We start from the raw sequence: 15,937 nt of genomic DNA, 5'->3' as shown, positions 1-15,937 counted from the left end.
CCTCATATTTTAAGCCTTTCCTTCCTGGGATCATTCTTGTGAACCTCCTCTGGACCCTCTCCAGAGCCAGCACATCCTTCCTGAGATACAGGGCCCAAAATTGCTCACAATATTCTTAATGTCTTCTGACCAGAGCCATATAATGCCTCAGCAGCACATCCCTGCTTTTATATTCTAGTCCTCTCGAAATAAATGCCAACATTGCATTTGCCTTCCTAACTACCGACTCAACCTGCAAGTTAACCTTAAGAGAATCCTGGACGAGGACTCCCAAGTCCCTTTGCACAGCAGATTTCTGAATTCTCTCCCCATTTAGAAACTAGTCTGTGCCTCTATTCTTCCTACCAAAGTGCATGACCTCACACTTCCCCACGTTGTATTCCATCTGCCACTTCTTTGCCCATTCTCCTAACCTGTCCAAATCCTTCTGCAGCCTCCCCACCTCCTCAATACTACCTGTCCCTCCATCTATCTTTGTATTATCTGCAAATTTAGCCAGGATGCCCTCAGTTCCTTCATCTAGATCATTAATGTATAAAGTGAAAAGTTGTGGTCCCAACACTGACCCCTGCGGAACTCCTCTAGTCACCGGCAGCCATCCTGAGAAGGACCCCCTTATCCCCACTCTCTGCCTCCTGCCAGACAGCCAATCTTCTATCCATGCTAGTACCTTGCCTCTAACGCCATGGGCTCTTACCTTACTGAGCAGCCTCCTGTGCGGCACTTGGTCAAAAGCCTTTTGGAAGTCCAAGTAGATAACATCCATTGGCTCCCCTTTGTCTAACCTACTCGTTACCACCTCAAAGAATTCTAACAGATTTGTCAGGCATGACCTCCCCTTGATGAAACCATGCTGACTTTGCTGATTTTACCATGCACTTCCAAGTATTCTGAAATCTCATCCTTAATAATGGTCTCTAAAATCTTAGCAATGACTGAGGTCAGGCTAATCAGCCTGTAATTTCCTGTCTTTTGCCTCACTCCCTTCTTAAACAGGGGGGTTACATTACTGATTTTCCAGTCCTCTGGGATCCTCCCTGACTCCAGTGATTCCTGAAAGATCACCACTAACGCCTCCACTATCTCTTCAGCTATCTGCTTCAGAACTCTGGGGTGTAATCCATCTGGTCCATGTGATTTATCCACCTTCAGACCTTTCAGTTTTCCTAGCAACTTCTCCTTGGTAATGGCCACCATACTCACCTCTGCCCCCCGACTCTCTTGAACTTTGGGGATGTTACTCATGTCTTCCACCGTGAAGACTGGAGCAAAGTACCTATTCAGTTCCTCCGCCATTTCTTTGTTCCCCACTACTACTTCTCCAGCATCGTTTTCCAGTGGCACAATGTCCTCTTTTGCCTCTCACCCGTTACACATCTAAAAAAACTCTTGCAATCTTCTTTTATATTACTGGCTAGTTTACCCTCATATTTAATCTTCTCCCTCCTTATTTCTTTTTTAGATGTCCTCTGTTGGTCTTTGTAGGCTTCCCAATCCCCTGCTCTTCGCCGCATTGTATGCTTTCTCTTTAGCTTTTATGCTGTCCCTGACTTCCCTTGACAGCCATGGTTGCCTCGTTCTCCCTTTAGTATGCTTCTTCTTCTTTGGGATGAATTTTTGCTGTGTCTCCCAAATTATTCCCAGAAACTCCTGCCATTGCAGTTCCACTGTCTTTCCTACTAGGCTCATCTCCCAGTCAATTCTGGCCAGCTCCCCCCTCATGCCTCTGTAGTTGCCTTTGGTCTTGTACATTACAGTTGAATAATGTCAGAGAAATGGAATATTCATAGGGGCTTTAGGGTGGAGGAGGTTACAGTGATGGAATTGATCTAAGAAGGGATTTCAACACAAAGCTGAGAATTTTAAATGGGAGGCACTGGGAGAATCATGAGCCAATGTAGGACAGAGAGTCCAGGAGGATTTGATATAAATAGCAGAGCTTTAGATAAGCTGGAAGTTTGTGGAGGATGAGCCAGAGAGCATTGGAATGATTTATTGTGAAGGTGATAAAGGCCTGGATAAGAGTTTCAGCAGCAGATGGTCTCAGAGGCAGGCGTGGATCAAAGAATGGTTACAGCACAGAAGGAGGCCATTTGGTCCATTCTGCGTGTGCCAGCTCTTTGTAAGAGCAACTTAGCTAGTCCCACACCCTGACCTTTTCCCTGTAGCCCTGCAGTTTTTTTCTTTTCAGATAATTATCCAATTCCCTTTTGAAAGCCATGATTGAATCTGACTCCTCCACACTCATGCAGTAGATTCCAGATTGTGACTCGCACTGTAAAATAGTGAAGGTAGATGATGTTACACAAGTGCTCGTGATGGAGAACACATGGAGTCTGAAACTCAGCTGAGGGTCAAGTAAAGCAATGAGAATGCAAATGGTCTGAGGCAGTGCCTGGGGAGGGGGATGAAATTGGTCGTGAGGGGATAGAGTTTAGGGTGGAAGGTACTGGCCTTGCACTTGCCGTCGCTAAGATGAAGCGGGAACTTTGCTTCAATAGGCTTGTGCAGAAAGCTTCTGAAGAAGAGTGAATCTGCGCTTTACAGAGGAGAATAAATGGTGTATAAATGGTCTCTTTAAATGCTGTTATGCAGGATTGATTACGGTTGTATAGAACTAAGTGTCCTGGCCAGCTGTGTGATTCACTTATCCTGTCATACTGCTTGGTGACATTATTTATGGGACTTTCTCTTGAAAGTTAAGAATTTTAATCGACATTTTGGTGATGTTGTGAACAGCCCTGTGAATGTGAGTCATGTGTGAAAATGTTTTTTTCGCTGTAGAACTGTTACCCTGTTGGAGGGTGTTAAGAAGTGGGGGCGGTGAGCTCTGAAAACTGTTTAAATACTGTAACTGAACTACATCATTGATGAATGAAGTGTGGTGTTTCACAATTCATGGTGTTATTTCATCTCTGTTTGCCAGTGGGCCTTAATGCCAAGTGACAATTGCATGTTATTGAAATGTATTCTACATTTACAATGTTCATGAACTATACTCTTCTTATTAAATGCCAGGTTAAAACAATTGACAACAATCACCTCATTATTTTAAAAAGAGGGACACAGCACAATAGCCTTGATGAATCACTGTTATATAGATTTTAATCTGTCATACTTAGCAAGGCTTGCATGTTAACAAATTGGATGCAAACTTTCAATGGCAATGATACGCTGGTTCTGTGATCCAATATGAACAGGAACATTAATCTGAATTCTAGTACTGATGGAAGCGTTTGGTGTACATAGTCCCTTTCAAAATAACTTGCCTTTTTGCACCCCCCCCCCCCCCCAATATTAAAAGCTATTGCAGAACATTCCACAGTCATCAGTGTAGGTAATTAAAAGTTTGTAGGGAATTCAGAATTAATTGGACCATTTGTGCAGGAAAACAGTTTCTAATGTTTACTGAAAATGGAATATCTCTGATCTAGTAATTGCAGTAAGGAGCCCATCTAAAGGATTAGATACCCTGTACCCACAGAACTAGCAAGCCTTAGGTTGGCCTGATCTCCACCTTGCACAGGTGTTGAGATTAGTCTGCTAGTGATACTATCAGAACTATATTCACAGCGATTGACTTATAGGTGGTTGCTGGTATTTCTTACAGTACTTCATTTAATAACTGCAACTCAAATGGATTTATACAGTGTGGGGAAAAATGTTTTAATATAAACATCTGATCCTACACAAATCATGACAATTCAAAGTATTGTGAGTGGAGCACTCCAAATGTTTCAACATAATAACAGTATGAATATCGGTATTATGGATTCACTGACTGCAGTAATTAAATTCTTTTCAAACCATTGAGTTTAATTGTTTCCTTTATTCTTTTTGTTAAGGCTGATAATTGCTTTAGAAAATGTGTTTAATATTCAATTGGAATTATTATTGAACGGAGCAGTGAGGTATTTACCCGAATGTTGCTGTATTTAATACCCTAACAATCAGCAGTGTAACTCCTTCCATCTGTGCCTTTATTATTGCCAAACCTCCTGTATATGATGTGTTCACATGGAAAGATCTGTTCGCAGAACATCCCGCTTTTATTGAGAGAATAATATCCTCCTGTAACAGGCTTTACTAAAGAAGTGTTGTGGTTGAGAGAGAGGTTTTACAGACAGATAATTGGACAGAGGTCACTGACCTTCATGCACTTGTGCCACACTGACTGCAGTCACACTTCATCTTCTAATGTTACAAATTTGGTCTGACAATGGGTTACAAAGCTCTCCAAGAACTGTTTTTTGTTTTACTATTTTTAGTGTTTGGCACTTGCAGTGAGAATATAGCAATCCACCCAGACTTTAGTTCCACACCAGAGACTCGAACAAAAAAAAATCAAAGTACTACACTGGAGTGTCAGCCGAGGGAGTCCTGCACTTTTCCAAGTGCTATCTCCTGGATGAGGCATTAAACTGAGACTCCATCTGTCCTCTTGGATGGACATAAAAGATCCCGTGGCACTATTTTGAAGAAGAACAGGGGAGTTATCTCCAGTTTCCTGGCCAATATTTCTCCCTCAATCAACATTGCAGTATCACATTACTGTTTATGGAATTTTGTTGTGATTACATTGTAACAGTGATTACACTTGCAAAGTACTTTGTTGGCTTGACGGTGTTTTGGGACATCCCGAAGTCATGAAAGGCACTGTATGAGTGTGAATCTTCCTTTCTTTACTGTTATCTGGTAGCAACCTGCAATGTGAGTACCTGAAACTTGAAGTTATTGTTGGCACATAATTCCAGTCAGCAGAGGGCAGTACAAGCTCATTGTTGGTAGTGAGTGTAAATGAATATGACCATCTGTGCATTTTAACATTCCTACCTAACATTTGTTCTGCCCCAAAAGGAGGATTTACACTGCCGTGCGTTACATCTCAGAACGACTATGAAGCTTGCCAAGACATGTGATACCAGCTGAGCACTGAATCTGCCCTGGCCAGTTGAAGCGATGAACAAGCATTAAAATCTTCGGTCTGTCCACAAGCGTGACCCAGACCTCCCTGTCGCTTGCCATTTCAACACTCCACCCTGCTCTCATGCCCACATGTCCATCCTTGGCCTGCTGCAATGTTCCAGTGAAGCTCAACGCAAACTGGAGGAACAGCACCTCATCTTCCGACTAGCACTTTACAGCCTTCTGGACTGAATATTGCGTTCAACAATTTTAGATCATGAACTCTCTCACCCCCTTTTTTTCCCCCCAATATCCCACCTATTTCCATTATTTTTAAATGTATTTCCATTCATTGTTTTATCTCTGCCTTTTAGCTTATTTCAATTCCTTCACCCCACTCCCACTAGGGCTATCTGTACCTTGCTTGTCCTGCTTTCTACCCTTAATTAGCACATTCCTTAGATAATATCATCACCTTCAACACCTCTTTATCCTTTTGCCTGTGACATCTTTTGGTTATCTCCACCGATCACTGGCCCTCTATCCAACTCTACCTGTCCCACCCCCACCCCCCTTAAACCAGCTTATATTTCACCTCTCTTCTATTTTTACTTAGTTCTGTTGAAGAGTCATATGGACTCGAAACGTTAACTGTGTTCTTCTCCGCAGATGCTGTCAGACCTGCTGAGTTTTTCCAGGTATTTTTATTTTTGATTAAAATCTTTTAACTGGCCTTTCCAAAATTCTCATATTTTTGTTAGCTGCTGAGATTTATCAGCACTTCAAAACAGTAAACCAAAGCAGTATGATAACCTGTTTATACAACCAATGGTCCTGAGTGGGAGTTTGGCTCTTGGAACTTTGTTTCCGTATGTTACTTAGCTGTTCTACTTGTATAATTGGAATACCTCACAGGGAGAAACAATATCTACTGTTGGCACTTTTGAGCTTTCAGAGTGAGCTTCCACGTAAGCTGTTGCACATACTCCAACACCAGCTAAAAGGGCAACTTTTTGTCCATAAGCTTCAATGAAATATGAATCCATATCACTGCAGTGTAAATTATGCAGTGCCTTAATATTCCAGTAGAAGTTATGTAGTGCAATTGCACTGCAGTATGAGCCACATTGGGAAGTCACATTAGTATCAGTGTAATAATACTACAATTGGAGTCACATGTTTCACAACAGGTGCATCCTGTCTGGGAACTTGACAAATTTTGCTGTGTGTGCTATCTGGAATAATGCGTATTATCTGAGTGCCCTCTTGTCTCTCACTGCATTCTCAAGCTGCATGTTCCCCTGCCTGCATGGCATTCCCAAACTGCCAACATAAGCTATGTCCTTCTGACTTGCTATGCAGTCTGTTGCAAAACAGTCCACAGCTGTACTCTTCCCAGCTGGAACTATGTGATACAATTCAACCTGCAGTGATTGTCCGTTTCCAATATGTTCCTAACCCCTTGTGTAATGGATCTGTTTGTATGGGTGGGGGTGGGGGGTGTAGTTGGGGAGTAGGGGGTCACTTGATTTCCCAGAATGGTAAAGGGCTGTGCCTATTCAGTTCTACTGTATCTACTACCTTGTGGTAGGAATTATGCCATGTAGGATTCCCAACTCTGGAGGTTTCATCATGTGGCCCCCTGGCTCCAACTGATGCACAGTTAAAGAACCTTTTCCTCATCTCCAATATTTTCATAACTAATAAATGAAGAAAGAAATATTTTCAAAGAAACTGGAAAATGTACTTTTTTAATGCTCCAGTAATTTTTCTCCTGGGTTGCTTGCCAGAATTTTTAATTCCTGGAGAGTTGACAACTCTAATGGAAAGCAGGCCAGTTATTTGCTCTAACAATACTATGTGTGCTTCATTTCTCTAGCTGTCAACAGGGATATCTACATGTGGAATTTAGCAGTTTAAAAACTAATAATTTTAGCATTCTGAAAATAGTGTGCCTTTTGATAGCAGTAATATTGGAAATTCTTGTGAAAGTAGCATCATAGAGGGTTTATTATGTGTATCTTTTTTTGGGAGCTGGAAGTGTTTACAGTAGCTGAACATCACGCCAGATTCAAGAATGTACAGTGCTGATGGGGGTACAGATCAGGAACATTGAAGAATGTACGGTGCTGATGGTAATACAGATCATGGAGTATTCAAGAATGTACGGTGCTGATGGTAATATTGATCATGGAATATTGCAGAACATACAATGCTGATAATACAGATCAGGGAGTGTTCAAGAACGTATGGTGCTGATGATAATGATCAGGAAGTATTCAAGAATGTACGGTGTTGATGGTAACACAGAACAGGGAGTATTCAAGAATATACAGTGCTGATGGTAATACAGATCAGGAGGTATTCAAGAATGTACAATGCTGATGGTAATATTGATCAGGGAGTATTCAAGAATGCATGGTGCTGATGGTAATACAGATCAGGAGGTATTCAAGAACATACGGTGCTGATGGTAATACAGATCAGGAGGTATTCGAGAACATACGGTGCTGATGGTAATACAGATCAGGAAGGATTGAAGAACGTACGGTGCCGATGGTAATACAGATCAGGAAGGATTGAAGAACGTACGGTGCTGACGGTAATACTGATGTTTCTGATATGAATTTGCGAAAAAAGGTCGAATCTTTATTTGGTTGTGGGGGATCCTGAAAAGCATTTATTTAACACCTAGCTGGATTGGAACTTCCTGACAAATTGAAAAACTGTATTCAAATGAGCTGTTTAGTAATCAGAAGCAACTCTCTGATACAATCTGTAGTTCTGTACAGCGCTAGGCAACACAAGAGCTCCTCAGCAGGGTCAGTGTTTTAGTGTCAATGCAGGGTGAGAAATAGGAAGATTTCCATGATCTCATGCTTGGTGGTATTCATTGAGAATTGTGTTCTGTTGCGCTGTTATCTCTGGCCAAGTACATTGAAGAACCAGAGATTATACTGGTTGAACAGGCCAATTGTGACTTGAACAATGCAAGAGGTTTAAGTTGTTCTTAATGTGGCATGCTCTAGGCATTCTGCCATGAGAGCAAAATTATTGTTTAGATGTCAAATAGGGATATAGTAAACTAATTGGTGCCCCTTAAGTGGCCTGATATCCAGTTTGATGCCACATGGCTAATGGTAGTTGTTACATTGGGACATACCAGATCATGTTGTTGAATTTGATGCTTTATCACTTTGCCTCCGCAGCATCCAAATAAAACCTCGAATGCAAAGCATATATCGATGTTTATCATTATTTAATTCTTTATGTACGTTTTTCTTGGGTTTTGGGATACACACACATACACACACACACACACACACACACACACACATACAACAGAAGTAAAAATGTGGCCTTAGTGTTTACTTGATAGTCTTCTTACCCTTGCTTCTCAGTATTGAAACAATGCATCATCAGTGTTCTACCTCATGTATGTTAGCTATCCCCTTTCTCATCCTCTCCTGTTCCCTCCCACATATCTCCCCACTCATTTCAATGCTTTTACATAAATTCTGAATTAATAACTTTTGAAAGCACCATAAGCAATTTTAAAATAAAAAAAAATAATTTTTTTGCTTTTATCAGAGTGAGTTTATGCAGTAGTGGAACCACCTCTGTTAATTTTAGCATTTACAACTTGTGATGTATTATTGATTTCACTAGCATCTTTATCAGTTGTAATTAGCCTTGGCTCGGTGATAGCACTAATGGCTCTGAATCAGAGGTTCATGGGTTTAAGCCCCACTACAGGACTTGATCAATAATCTAGGCCTTCACATCAGTACGGTACTGTGGGAGTGCAGCACTATCAGAGGTTTTTTGAATGAGATGTTAAACTGAAGCCCCATCTGTCCCCTCATAGAAAATCTCATAACACTATTCAGATAAGAGCAGGGCAGTTCTCTCCAGTGTCCTGGTCAATACTTATCTCTTAACTAACACCACCAAAACAGATTATCTGGAGATTTATTTCATTTGTTTGTGGGACCTGTCATGTTTTTTGACAGGACAACGAGGGTATTCACCAAAGTAGTCCATTTTCTGTAAAGCACTTTGTAAAGTCCCAAAGATATGAAAGGTGCTATAGAAATGCAACTTCTTCCTGATATCCTTTCTTTCTTTTCCCAGGTGAAACTGTTAATGTTGGTGATGCACTGTGTGAAATTGAAACGGACAAAGCTGTGGTTACGTTGGACTCTAGTGATGATGGTGTGCTAGCAAAAATCATGGTAAGAACATTAATTTCAGATCAAGAGAGTCATTCATTATCCATCCTTCTCAGGAATAGTAAATCGGTACCAGCCTAATTCAATGTTGTGTAGCAGAATCAAGGACAAGGAAAGGAGTGTGAAAATTGAAGGACAGAGTTAGCTCCAATTACTGGTACATCTCTCAGCAGCTACTGGTAGAATGGAATTGGCAGAGCTTGACTTATGTGGAGATCAATCGCTGGTTAAATTGCAAGGAATTGATGAAAGAAAGTGTGTTGACGAGGCACGCCTGCCAATTCTGTTTTACCATCGTCTTTTGTTCTGTCTTTCTATGCAACTCCTCTCAACATGAGTTGTATTCTGGTGCTTGGGTTGGTGTTGGATCTGGATTAGAAAAGGGGAAATAAATGGAATGTTTTATGAAATGAGCAGCTGCATTTGTGAACTTTAGGAGATTGATGGTTTTCCTGTAGGTTACCAGAGAGTGTAACAGAAAGGTACTATCATCAATCAGGATTTTACAGATGAGGGCAGGCTGTACAGTAGACCTTCTGCTGATTTGTGTTTTTTCAGGGCTCTGGGTTATACGGTCCTACACTGCTTTGGTTTATTTCTCATTAATTTCTCTGAACACTATCATTATCCTGCACTTTAATTAAATGGAGTTACCAGTGGTTTTCAATGATGTCTGTAGACCTTGGTGATATTCAGAAGATTAACTGTAATGTTTGACACATCTCAGATTCTACACCCATGGATCATATTAACTTTCTTTTGCCTGGACAATTTTGTTGACAACTGGGGGAAATTACTATTTCAGCATATCCTATGTACAGGAAAGATTTATTGAATGTATTCCAATTCTGGAATCTCTTGACTTCTAGTGCCTGAGGGTAGAAGTTAACAATGCATAATACAAAACCAAAACTTTATTGGTATATAGATTGGTCTGTAATTCTCAGTTATTAATGCATAAGGTATATGTATAAATGCATAAGGAGCCTCAATATCTCATGTAGGAAATGAATTCATAAAATAAGAAATGCCAATAGCAAACCTGTCTAAAATGATGACATAATTGCTCTGAGAATTTATTAACATCTTCAAATTTCTGGCAGGGTTATGAATAGCTTCTCCAGCCCTATAGCTTGTGGCAAGATCTATTAACATAAACAATGAATTGACTGTACATTGCAATAGTTCAGTGAGGAACTCCACTTTATATAGTGTGATAAAAATAAGGAAGTTCCCTGGTTAGCTTTCTATCATCTTTCTCCTATTTCTCTGCTTTGGTGATGTTTTTCACCATGGATCTTGTCTCCCCAGTGTTCTCATTGCAAAACAAAAATGAATTTGCTAATTTATAGATGCACTTCAGAACACTGAATAACTGCAATGGTGATATATCTCAATCTAATATATTAACAATCTTCTGCATGTGCTTTCTGTGTACAAATTCTTATTTCCTTTTGTCACACTTTTATATCACTATTTTTGATTTTTAATTCCTGCCTTTTATCCATAATGAAAATGGAACTTATTCTGTAATTAAACCTTCTCACTAGTGGCGGCACTGCGCCATCTCAATTTAGTAGGCCTCTGGTCCTCATCCCTTACTATAGAGAAACTCTTCTGCAAGCAATTGCAGATTCCTGCTTCCCTAATGATGTATAAAGTTAAAATGGAAACTGAAGTAAATTTCCTAACCCTAGACCAATTACCTCCTGCCTTTTAATTTTGTTTTATTTGAAGACGACACCTGGTCTAGGCTGCTTGTGTAGGTCATGGGAAATCAACTAGCATTTCGAGATCAGGGCTTTTCATTACAGTCTTCCATTCTGTACTTAGTACTATTAGCTTAATGGAGTTTGATATATAAAATACTTAGTATTCATGAACGAGCTTTTAACCCTTTGCAAAAATTCCAAAGAATCAAGAGTTTTTGATTGATGTTGTTTGGCTTTGGTCTCTTGGCTTTTTAAGATTGCATTTCGACCCACTTGCCCAACTTAAAACAGTGTATTTCAGTGGGCAAAGTTAAAAAAAGTAAGAGGGCATTCTTTAAATAGAAAATGCTGGAAATACACAGCAGGCCTAGTACTTTCTGTGAAGACAGAAGCAGAGTCCACGTATTAGATCAGCGACCTTTCACCGGAGCACTTTTTTTAATGAGACAAGTAAAGGAACAAAAGATATTTCCAGAGGAGGTGTGAATGGCAGGATAAAGAATAGCTGGAGCTGAAAAGCGAAGAAAAAGGAAAGAGGGAAATGAGAGAGAAAAAACAAACTAGAAAAAAGTAAACTAAACGGTATTAGAGGTTACGATCTAAAATAGTTGAATTCAGCATTGAGCCCAAAAGGCTATATTGTGCCTAGTTGAAAGATATGTTCCTGGAGCTTGTGTTGATTTTCAATTGGATACTGCAGGAGACCGAGGATAGAAAGGTTCAGAGCGGGACTGTGACTACTGCTTAAAATGTGATTGCCGATGTTGGTGATCAGCATAAGGTCAGAAGCATGGCATTGCTTCCATCTGCCAAGATAAAAAATGCCGTGTTGTTTTGCCTCGTGAATGAAGCAATGGTTATGAAGCAAGGCCTGGTCCAGAAGGTCAGTTTAATTTTGATCTGATTTTTTTCCATCTCCAGATAGTGTGGCTCGGGTTGGCTAGGAGGTTTGTACAGATTTGCCACTCTGAAATGATTGGCTCACTATATTACAATGACCTGCATTAGATGCAAATTGTCCTGTGTTAATTCCAATAATTATACATTGAGGAATAATGAGTCCAAAGCTACCTCCTGTACCTTAAACAGGTTTATTCCCAAGACAGCAAAGCAAAGTCATAGACTCTCCCAGTTTCTCCTCTTCCCCCTCTTGTGTTCCAGTCCCCATTGATACTTCTTTGAGTATAATGAAAGAACAGAAAATAAACCAAACTAACAAAACAGGGACACTGTCCCCATTTATACTCTTTTTGAGTAAAGCTAATTAACAAATAAAAGGGACTAATTAACAGAAGAACAAATGAACAAATTAATGGGGCAGCTCCTTAAAGGGAAAAAGGGCAGGTGTAGCCCCTAGTTTAATGTCTCACCAAAACAGTAGTGCTTCCAACAGTGGGACTTGAACTCACAATGCTCAAAATCAGAGGCAAAGATGCCACCACTGAGCCAGGATTAAGACCGTCCCCGTTTTGATCGCTTCTCGGCTTTTTGGCTAAGATCAAGTGTAGTATGTGGTTTTATCTGTTTAATATCTGATAGGTCCCCTATCTGGCAACCAAATATTAAATTATCCCCATTTATAGGGGAATTGTTCTGAAAGTGGGGCAGGGACTCGAACCGACACCTCCAAGGAGCTTGGAATCTAAATCCAGCGGTTTAGGCCACACTGCCACTTGTCCCCATTTATAGGTGGACCAATACCGATCACTTGTTTAACAATTCAATTGCCTTAACAATGCAACTGCCACTAAGCCTTTATAAAGCGACTGCTGTTGGACCGTAACAATGTAATTAATAAGACATTGACATCTATGTCAACAAGATCTGCTCTAATATAGATAACACAACCAAATGCTATGCAGAGAGTAAGAAAGCTGACAAAAAGGGAGTCAACATGTGCCTCCTGAAGCCAGGTTACAAACAGATTATTTCTAGAATTTAGGAACTGGAGACAGATTATATAGCAGTTGAGACCTTCAAAGTCCAGCTGAAGGATTTTCAAGGCTGGTCCAATATCCAAGATTTCTTGATCGTGATTAAGATTGGTGAAATTGTTTGAGTCCATGCTTACCAGTACCTAAAGGGCTTGATTTGCCAGCTGTAGTTTTCCCTGTTTGAAGTGGGTTACTTATTGGGAATGGAATGCAGCTGCATTGTTTGGCAAAGGTGTGATTGAGGATTGTGGTAGGGATGGAGAGGGGAGGAGGGGTGGTGGAGGGTGTTGCAAGGTGGAGTTTGAGTTTTTAAGCTATAATACAATCATTGAATAATTACGGTATAGAAGGAAGCCATTTGACCTGTCATGTTTATGCTGGCTGCACTTAGCTAACTCCACCCCTTTGCCTTTACTCCATACCCCTGCAATTTATTTTTCTCTTCAGGAGCTTATGAAAGTAGAGAAGTGGATGGGCATTTGACAGCATGCCTGTGCAATTGAAAACTCTGCTACCAATCTTGGGGCGGGGGAGAAAGAGGATGCATGAGAGCTTGCAGTCAAAGAGCATTATGAACAAGGTGATTGACAGTCTAGAATGCAAGGGAGGGAGGCTGAGGTGGTGAGAGCCTAGGACAGCAACAAGGGAGAGAGCAGGCTGGGGAACAAGTGGGAAGAGTGATTGAGGGCAGTGTAATACTAGAAAAAGTGGAGTAAAAAAGGGCAAAATGGAGTAGCTGGATGAGAAGTAGAGAAGAAGTGAACATAATGACCAGAAAGAAAGGCTGGAAATTGGTGGATTCCAGTATGAAGTGGCAGCTAGAGAGTAAATGCAGAAACACATACAAGGAATTTAAATTGCATGGGCCAGTGGAAGAGATGCAGGCATTATGATGGTAGTAAGCTTAAAGCTGATCGAGGAGACAGCCAAGTTAAGATGAGGGAGAAGGAAGTTTCTGAGCAGGGCTTCATGATATAATGAATTCAGCGGTGAACAGGGGAAGTGAAGGTAACACTAGGAGCTGGAGATGACAGAGCAATTTCGGAGCCAACTGAGGAACATAGATTAAACCTGGAACCATAGAAGGAGCAGGGATGTAGGAAGAGATGGTTATCTCAGAAACCAGTAGAGGAATGGAGAACAGCCCAGTAATAGAGGAATGGAGTGGCATCCGTGGAAAGCAGGAACAGAGGGAGAATGAAATCTTCATCTAAGAAATCAGAGAAGTGAAATTCAATCAAGGATTTAGTGGCAGAAGTGCAGGTTGGATCAGGAGAGCAGTTGAGTAGACAAGGGCCCCAGGAGGAGCCAAACTAGGAGTTAGGGATGGGTAATATCTAGCCCAGGAGACCAGTGGGCAGTGAATAAAGAAAGTAATGTGCTTTGACTAGGAAACAGGGGAATAGTCTAGAAACCAATTGAGTCAGCAAACTCATAAGGCATCGACCAACAAATCTATAGTATAACAGTTAACAAATCCATGATCCAAAAATCAATAATCTTATAGTACACCAGAAGGTAAATCCACTATATGTCAACTTTTAATACATCATTCAGCGAACTCGCGATACACCAGAGTACCCATTGTCCATCAATATTAGAGGATTTATTTTCAGGTCTGAAATAATCTCCATATATCAAGATAGAGAATTCAATTGGACAGGTAAGGGCTCACAACTACCGGAAATTCCGAAAAGTCAATTTATCTTTCCTGTACTGAACATTCGGCTGTAAATCACATTGGGATGGGTTCGAAATGTATGCAGTAAATTTACACAAATATTTCCCTGGGCGTACTAGTTGAGGCATTTTGGAAGGCCGGATTTTGATGCATTGTTAGCTATACTTATGAAGTTTCAGAGACTTAACTGCTGCATGGTAATTCCCCATTACACATTAGGTGTATTCTTGTGTCAAAAACAGAATTACCTGGAAAAACTCAGCAGGTCTGGCAGCATCGGCAGAGAAGAAAAGAGTTGACGTTTCGAGTCCTCATGACCCTTCAGCAGAACTGAATTCTTGTGTGTTTGGACGTCTATACAAACAACGAAAGCATTTGATGAGAATTGAGTCTCTTGGTAAAATTAGGAAAGCCGGTTACAGTTTGTGTAATGGTGGGGCTGACTTTGACAACTGCTGGTGAATTAGAAATGTCAGGGTTTCATACTTGAAAACATGTTGTTATTTTAACAAACCAGCTGATGATTTGTCAGAGGTGGGATTGAGAGGCTTTAAACATGTCCTTGGAGCCTGATGACTACATGAAGGCGTAAAAGATCTGAGTTTACTGATAAGCAACACATATCAGAGTTAAATTAAAGTACTGTGTTACTGTTGTGTTGTCCAATTACCATAATGTCAAAAAGTTGTAAAATACCATATTTATTGCAGTGATTGTGGAAAACTGAGTGGTTCAAATGTGGATCTACTCATAAATCAGTAGTTTTTTTTCAAACAAGCTTTGTAATCAACCGATCCTAATGTGAAAACGTTACTGACTTTTCAGTGTGTGCAATAGCTTGTTACAAACATCATTGTTATTTCACAGTTTTAAAAAAAGGCATCTTCATTCAGCAGAATGTTTAACCTGAAACACCAGAGCTCTTGGGAATTGATTTTTTTACTCCTCGGAGACTTCTGCAGAAGTAAAATTCCACAGATAGTTACAAGCCAGCCAGAAAATTAAAATGTGAACATTGCTGAGAACGTTGATTGGATGTTTTGAAGCCCATGCAAGACTGTAATCTAATCAATTAAGTCACTGGAACCCACATCCCAAGTCATTTTTTTGACTTGGTTCTATATTGTAGTATCTGAATGTGTGAATTTTCAGGGAGAATATAATTGTTGCTTTGTTACATCTCTGTGTGATCAGTGCTTGCTTGACCTGACTGGAAAATGTTTTAAATTGTAATTTTCTTTCAATGAGATGCAATATGTTTCAGCCCATGAATTGGAAGTGATGATCTGTGGAATTTGAATGGGTTGAGCATCAGATTGTTCCCATGTGCTGCCTTGTCTGTAGCAACTTTTCGATCTAACTCAAATTAGTGAAATAAAGCATGTGGCTTCAAGCATAAGTACCAATGCTGTCTAACTACGTGACAACATGACTTAGATCTTACAACCCTCTGCAGTACAACAGGCTGTATAA

At 40.4% G+C, this 15,937-nt stretch overlaps 1 protein-coding gene and 1 pseudogene across 1 annotated transcript in view; both read left to right on the top strand.

Annotated features, from left to right (window-relative positions):
- The window catches only part of pdhx (pyruvate dehydrogenase complex component X), a 230,810-nt gene that overhangs the window by 18,796 nt on the left and 196,077 nt on the right, over positions 1 to 15,937 (top strand). Inside the window, exon 3 of the mRNA XM_041197437.1 lies at positions 9,040 to 9,140. Coding sequence (XP_041053371.1) covers positions 9,040 to 9,140 — 101 coding nt within the window. The remainder of the gene's footprint in view (positions 1 to 9,039; positions 9,141 to 15,937) is intronic.
- LOC121283737 lies at positions 12,322 to 12,426 on the top strand (annotated as a pseudogene).

Source organism: Carcharodon carcharias, chromosome 10 (genome assembly GCF_017639515.1).
Source record: "Carcharodon carcharias isolate sCarCar2 chromosome 10, sCarCar2.pri, whole genome shotgun sequence".
Lineage (NCBI taxonomy): Eukaryota > Metazoa > Chordata > Chondrichthyes > Lamniformes > Lamnidae > Carcharodon > Carcharodon carcharias.
This window is presented reverse-complemented; position numbering and strand designations above follow the sequence as displayed.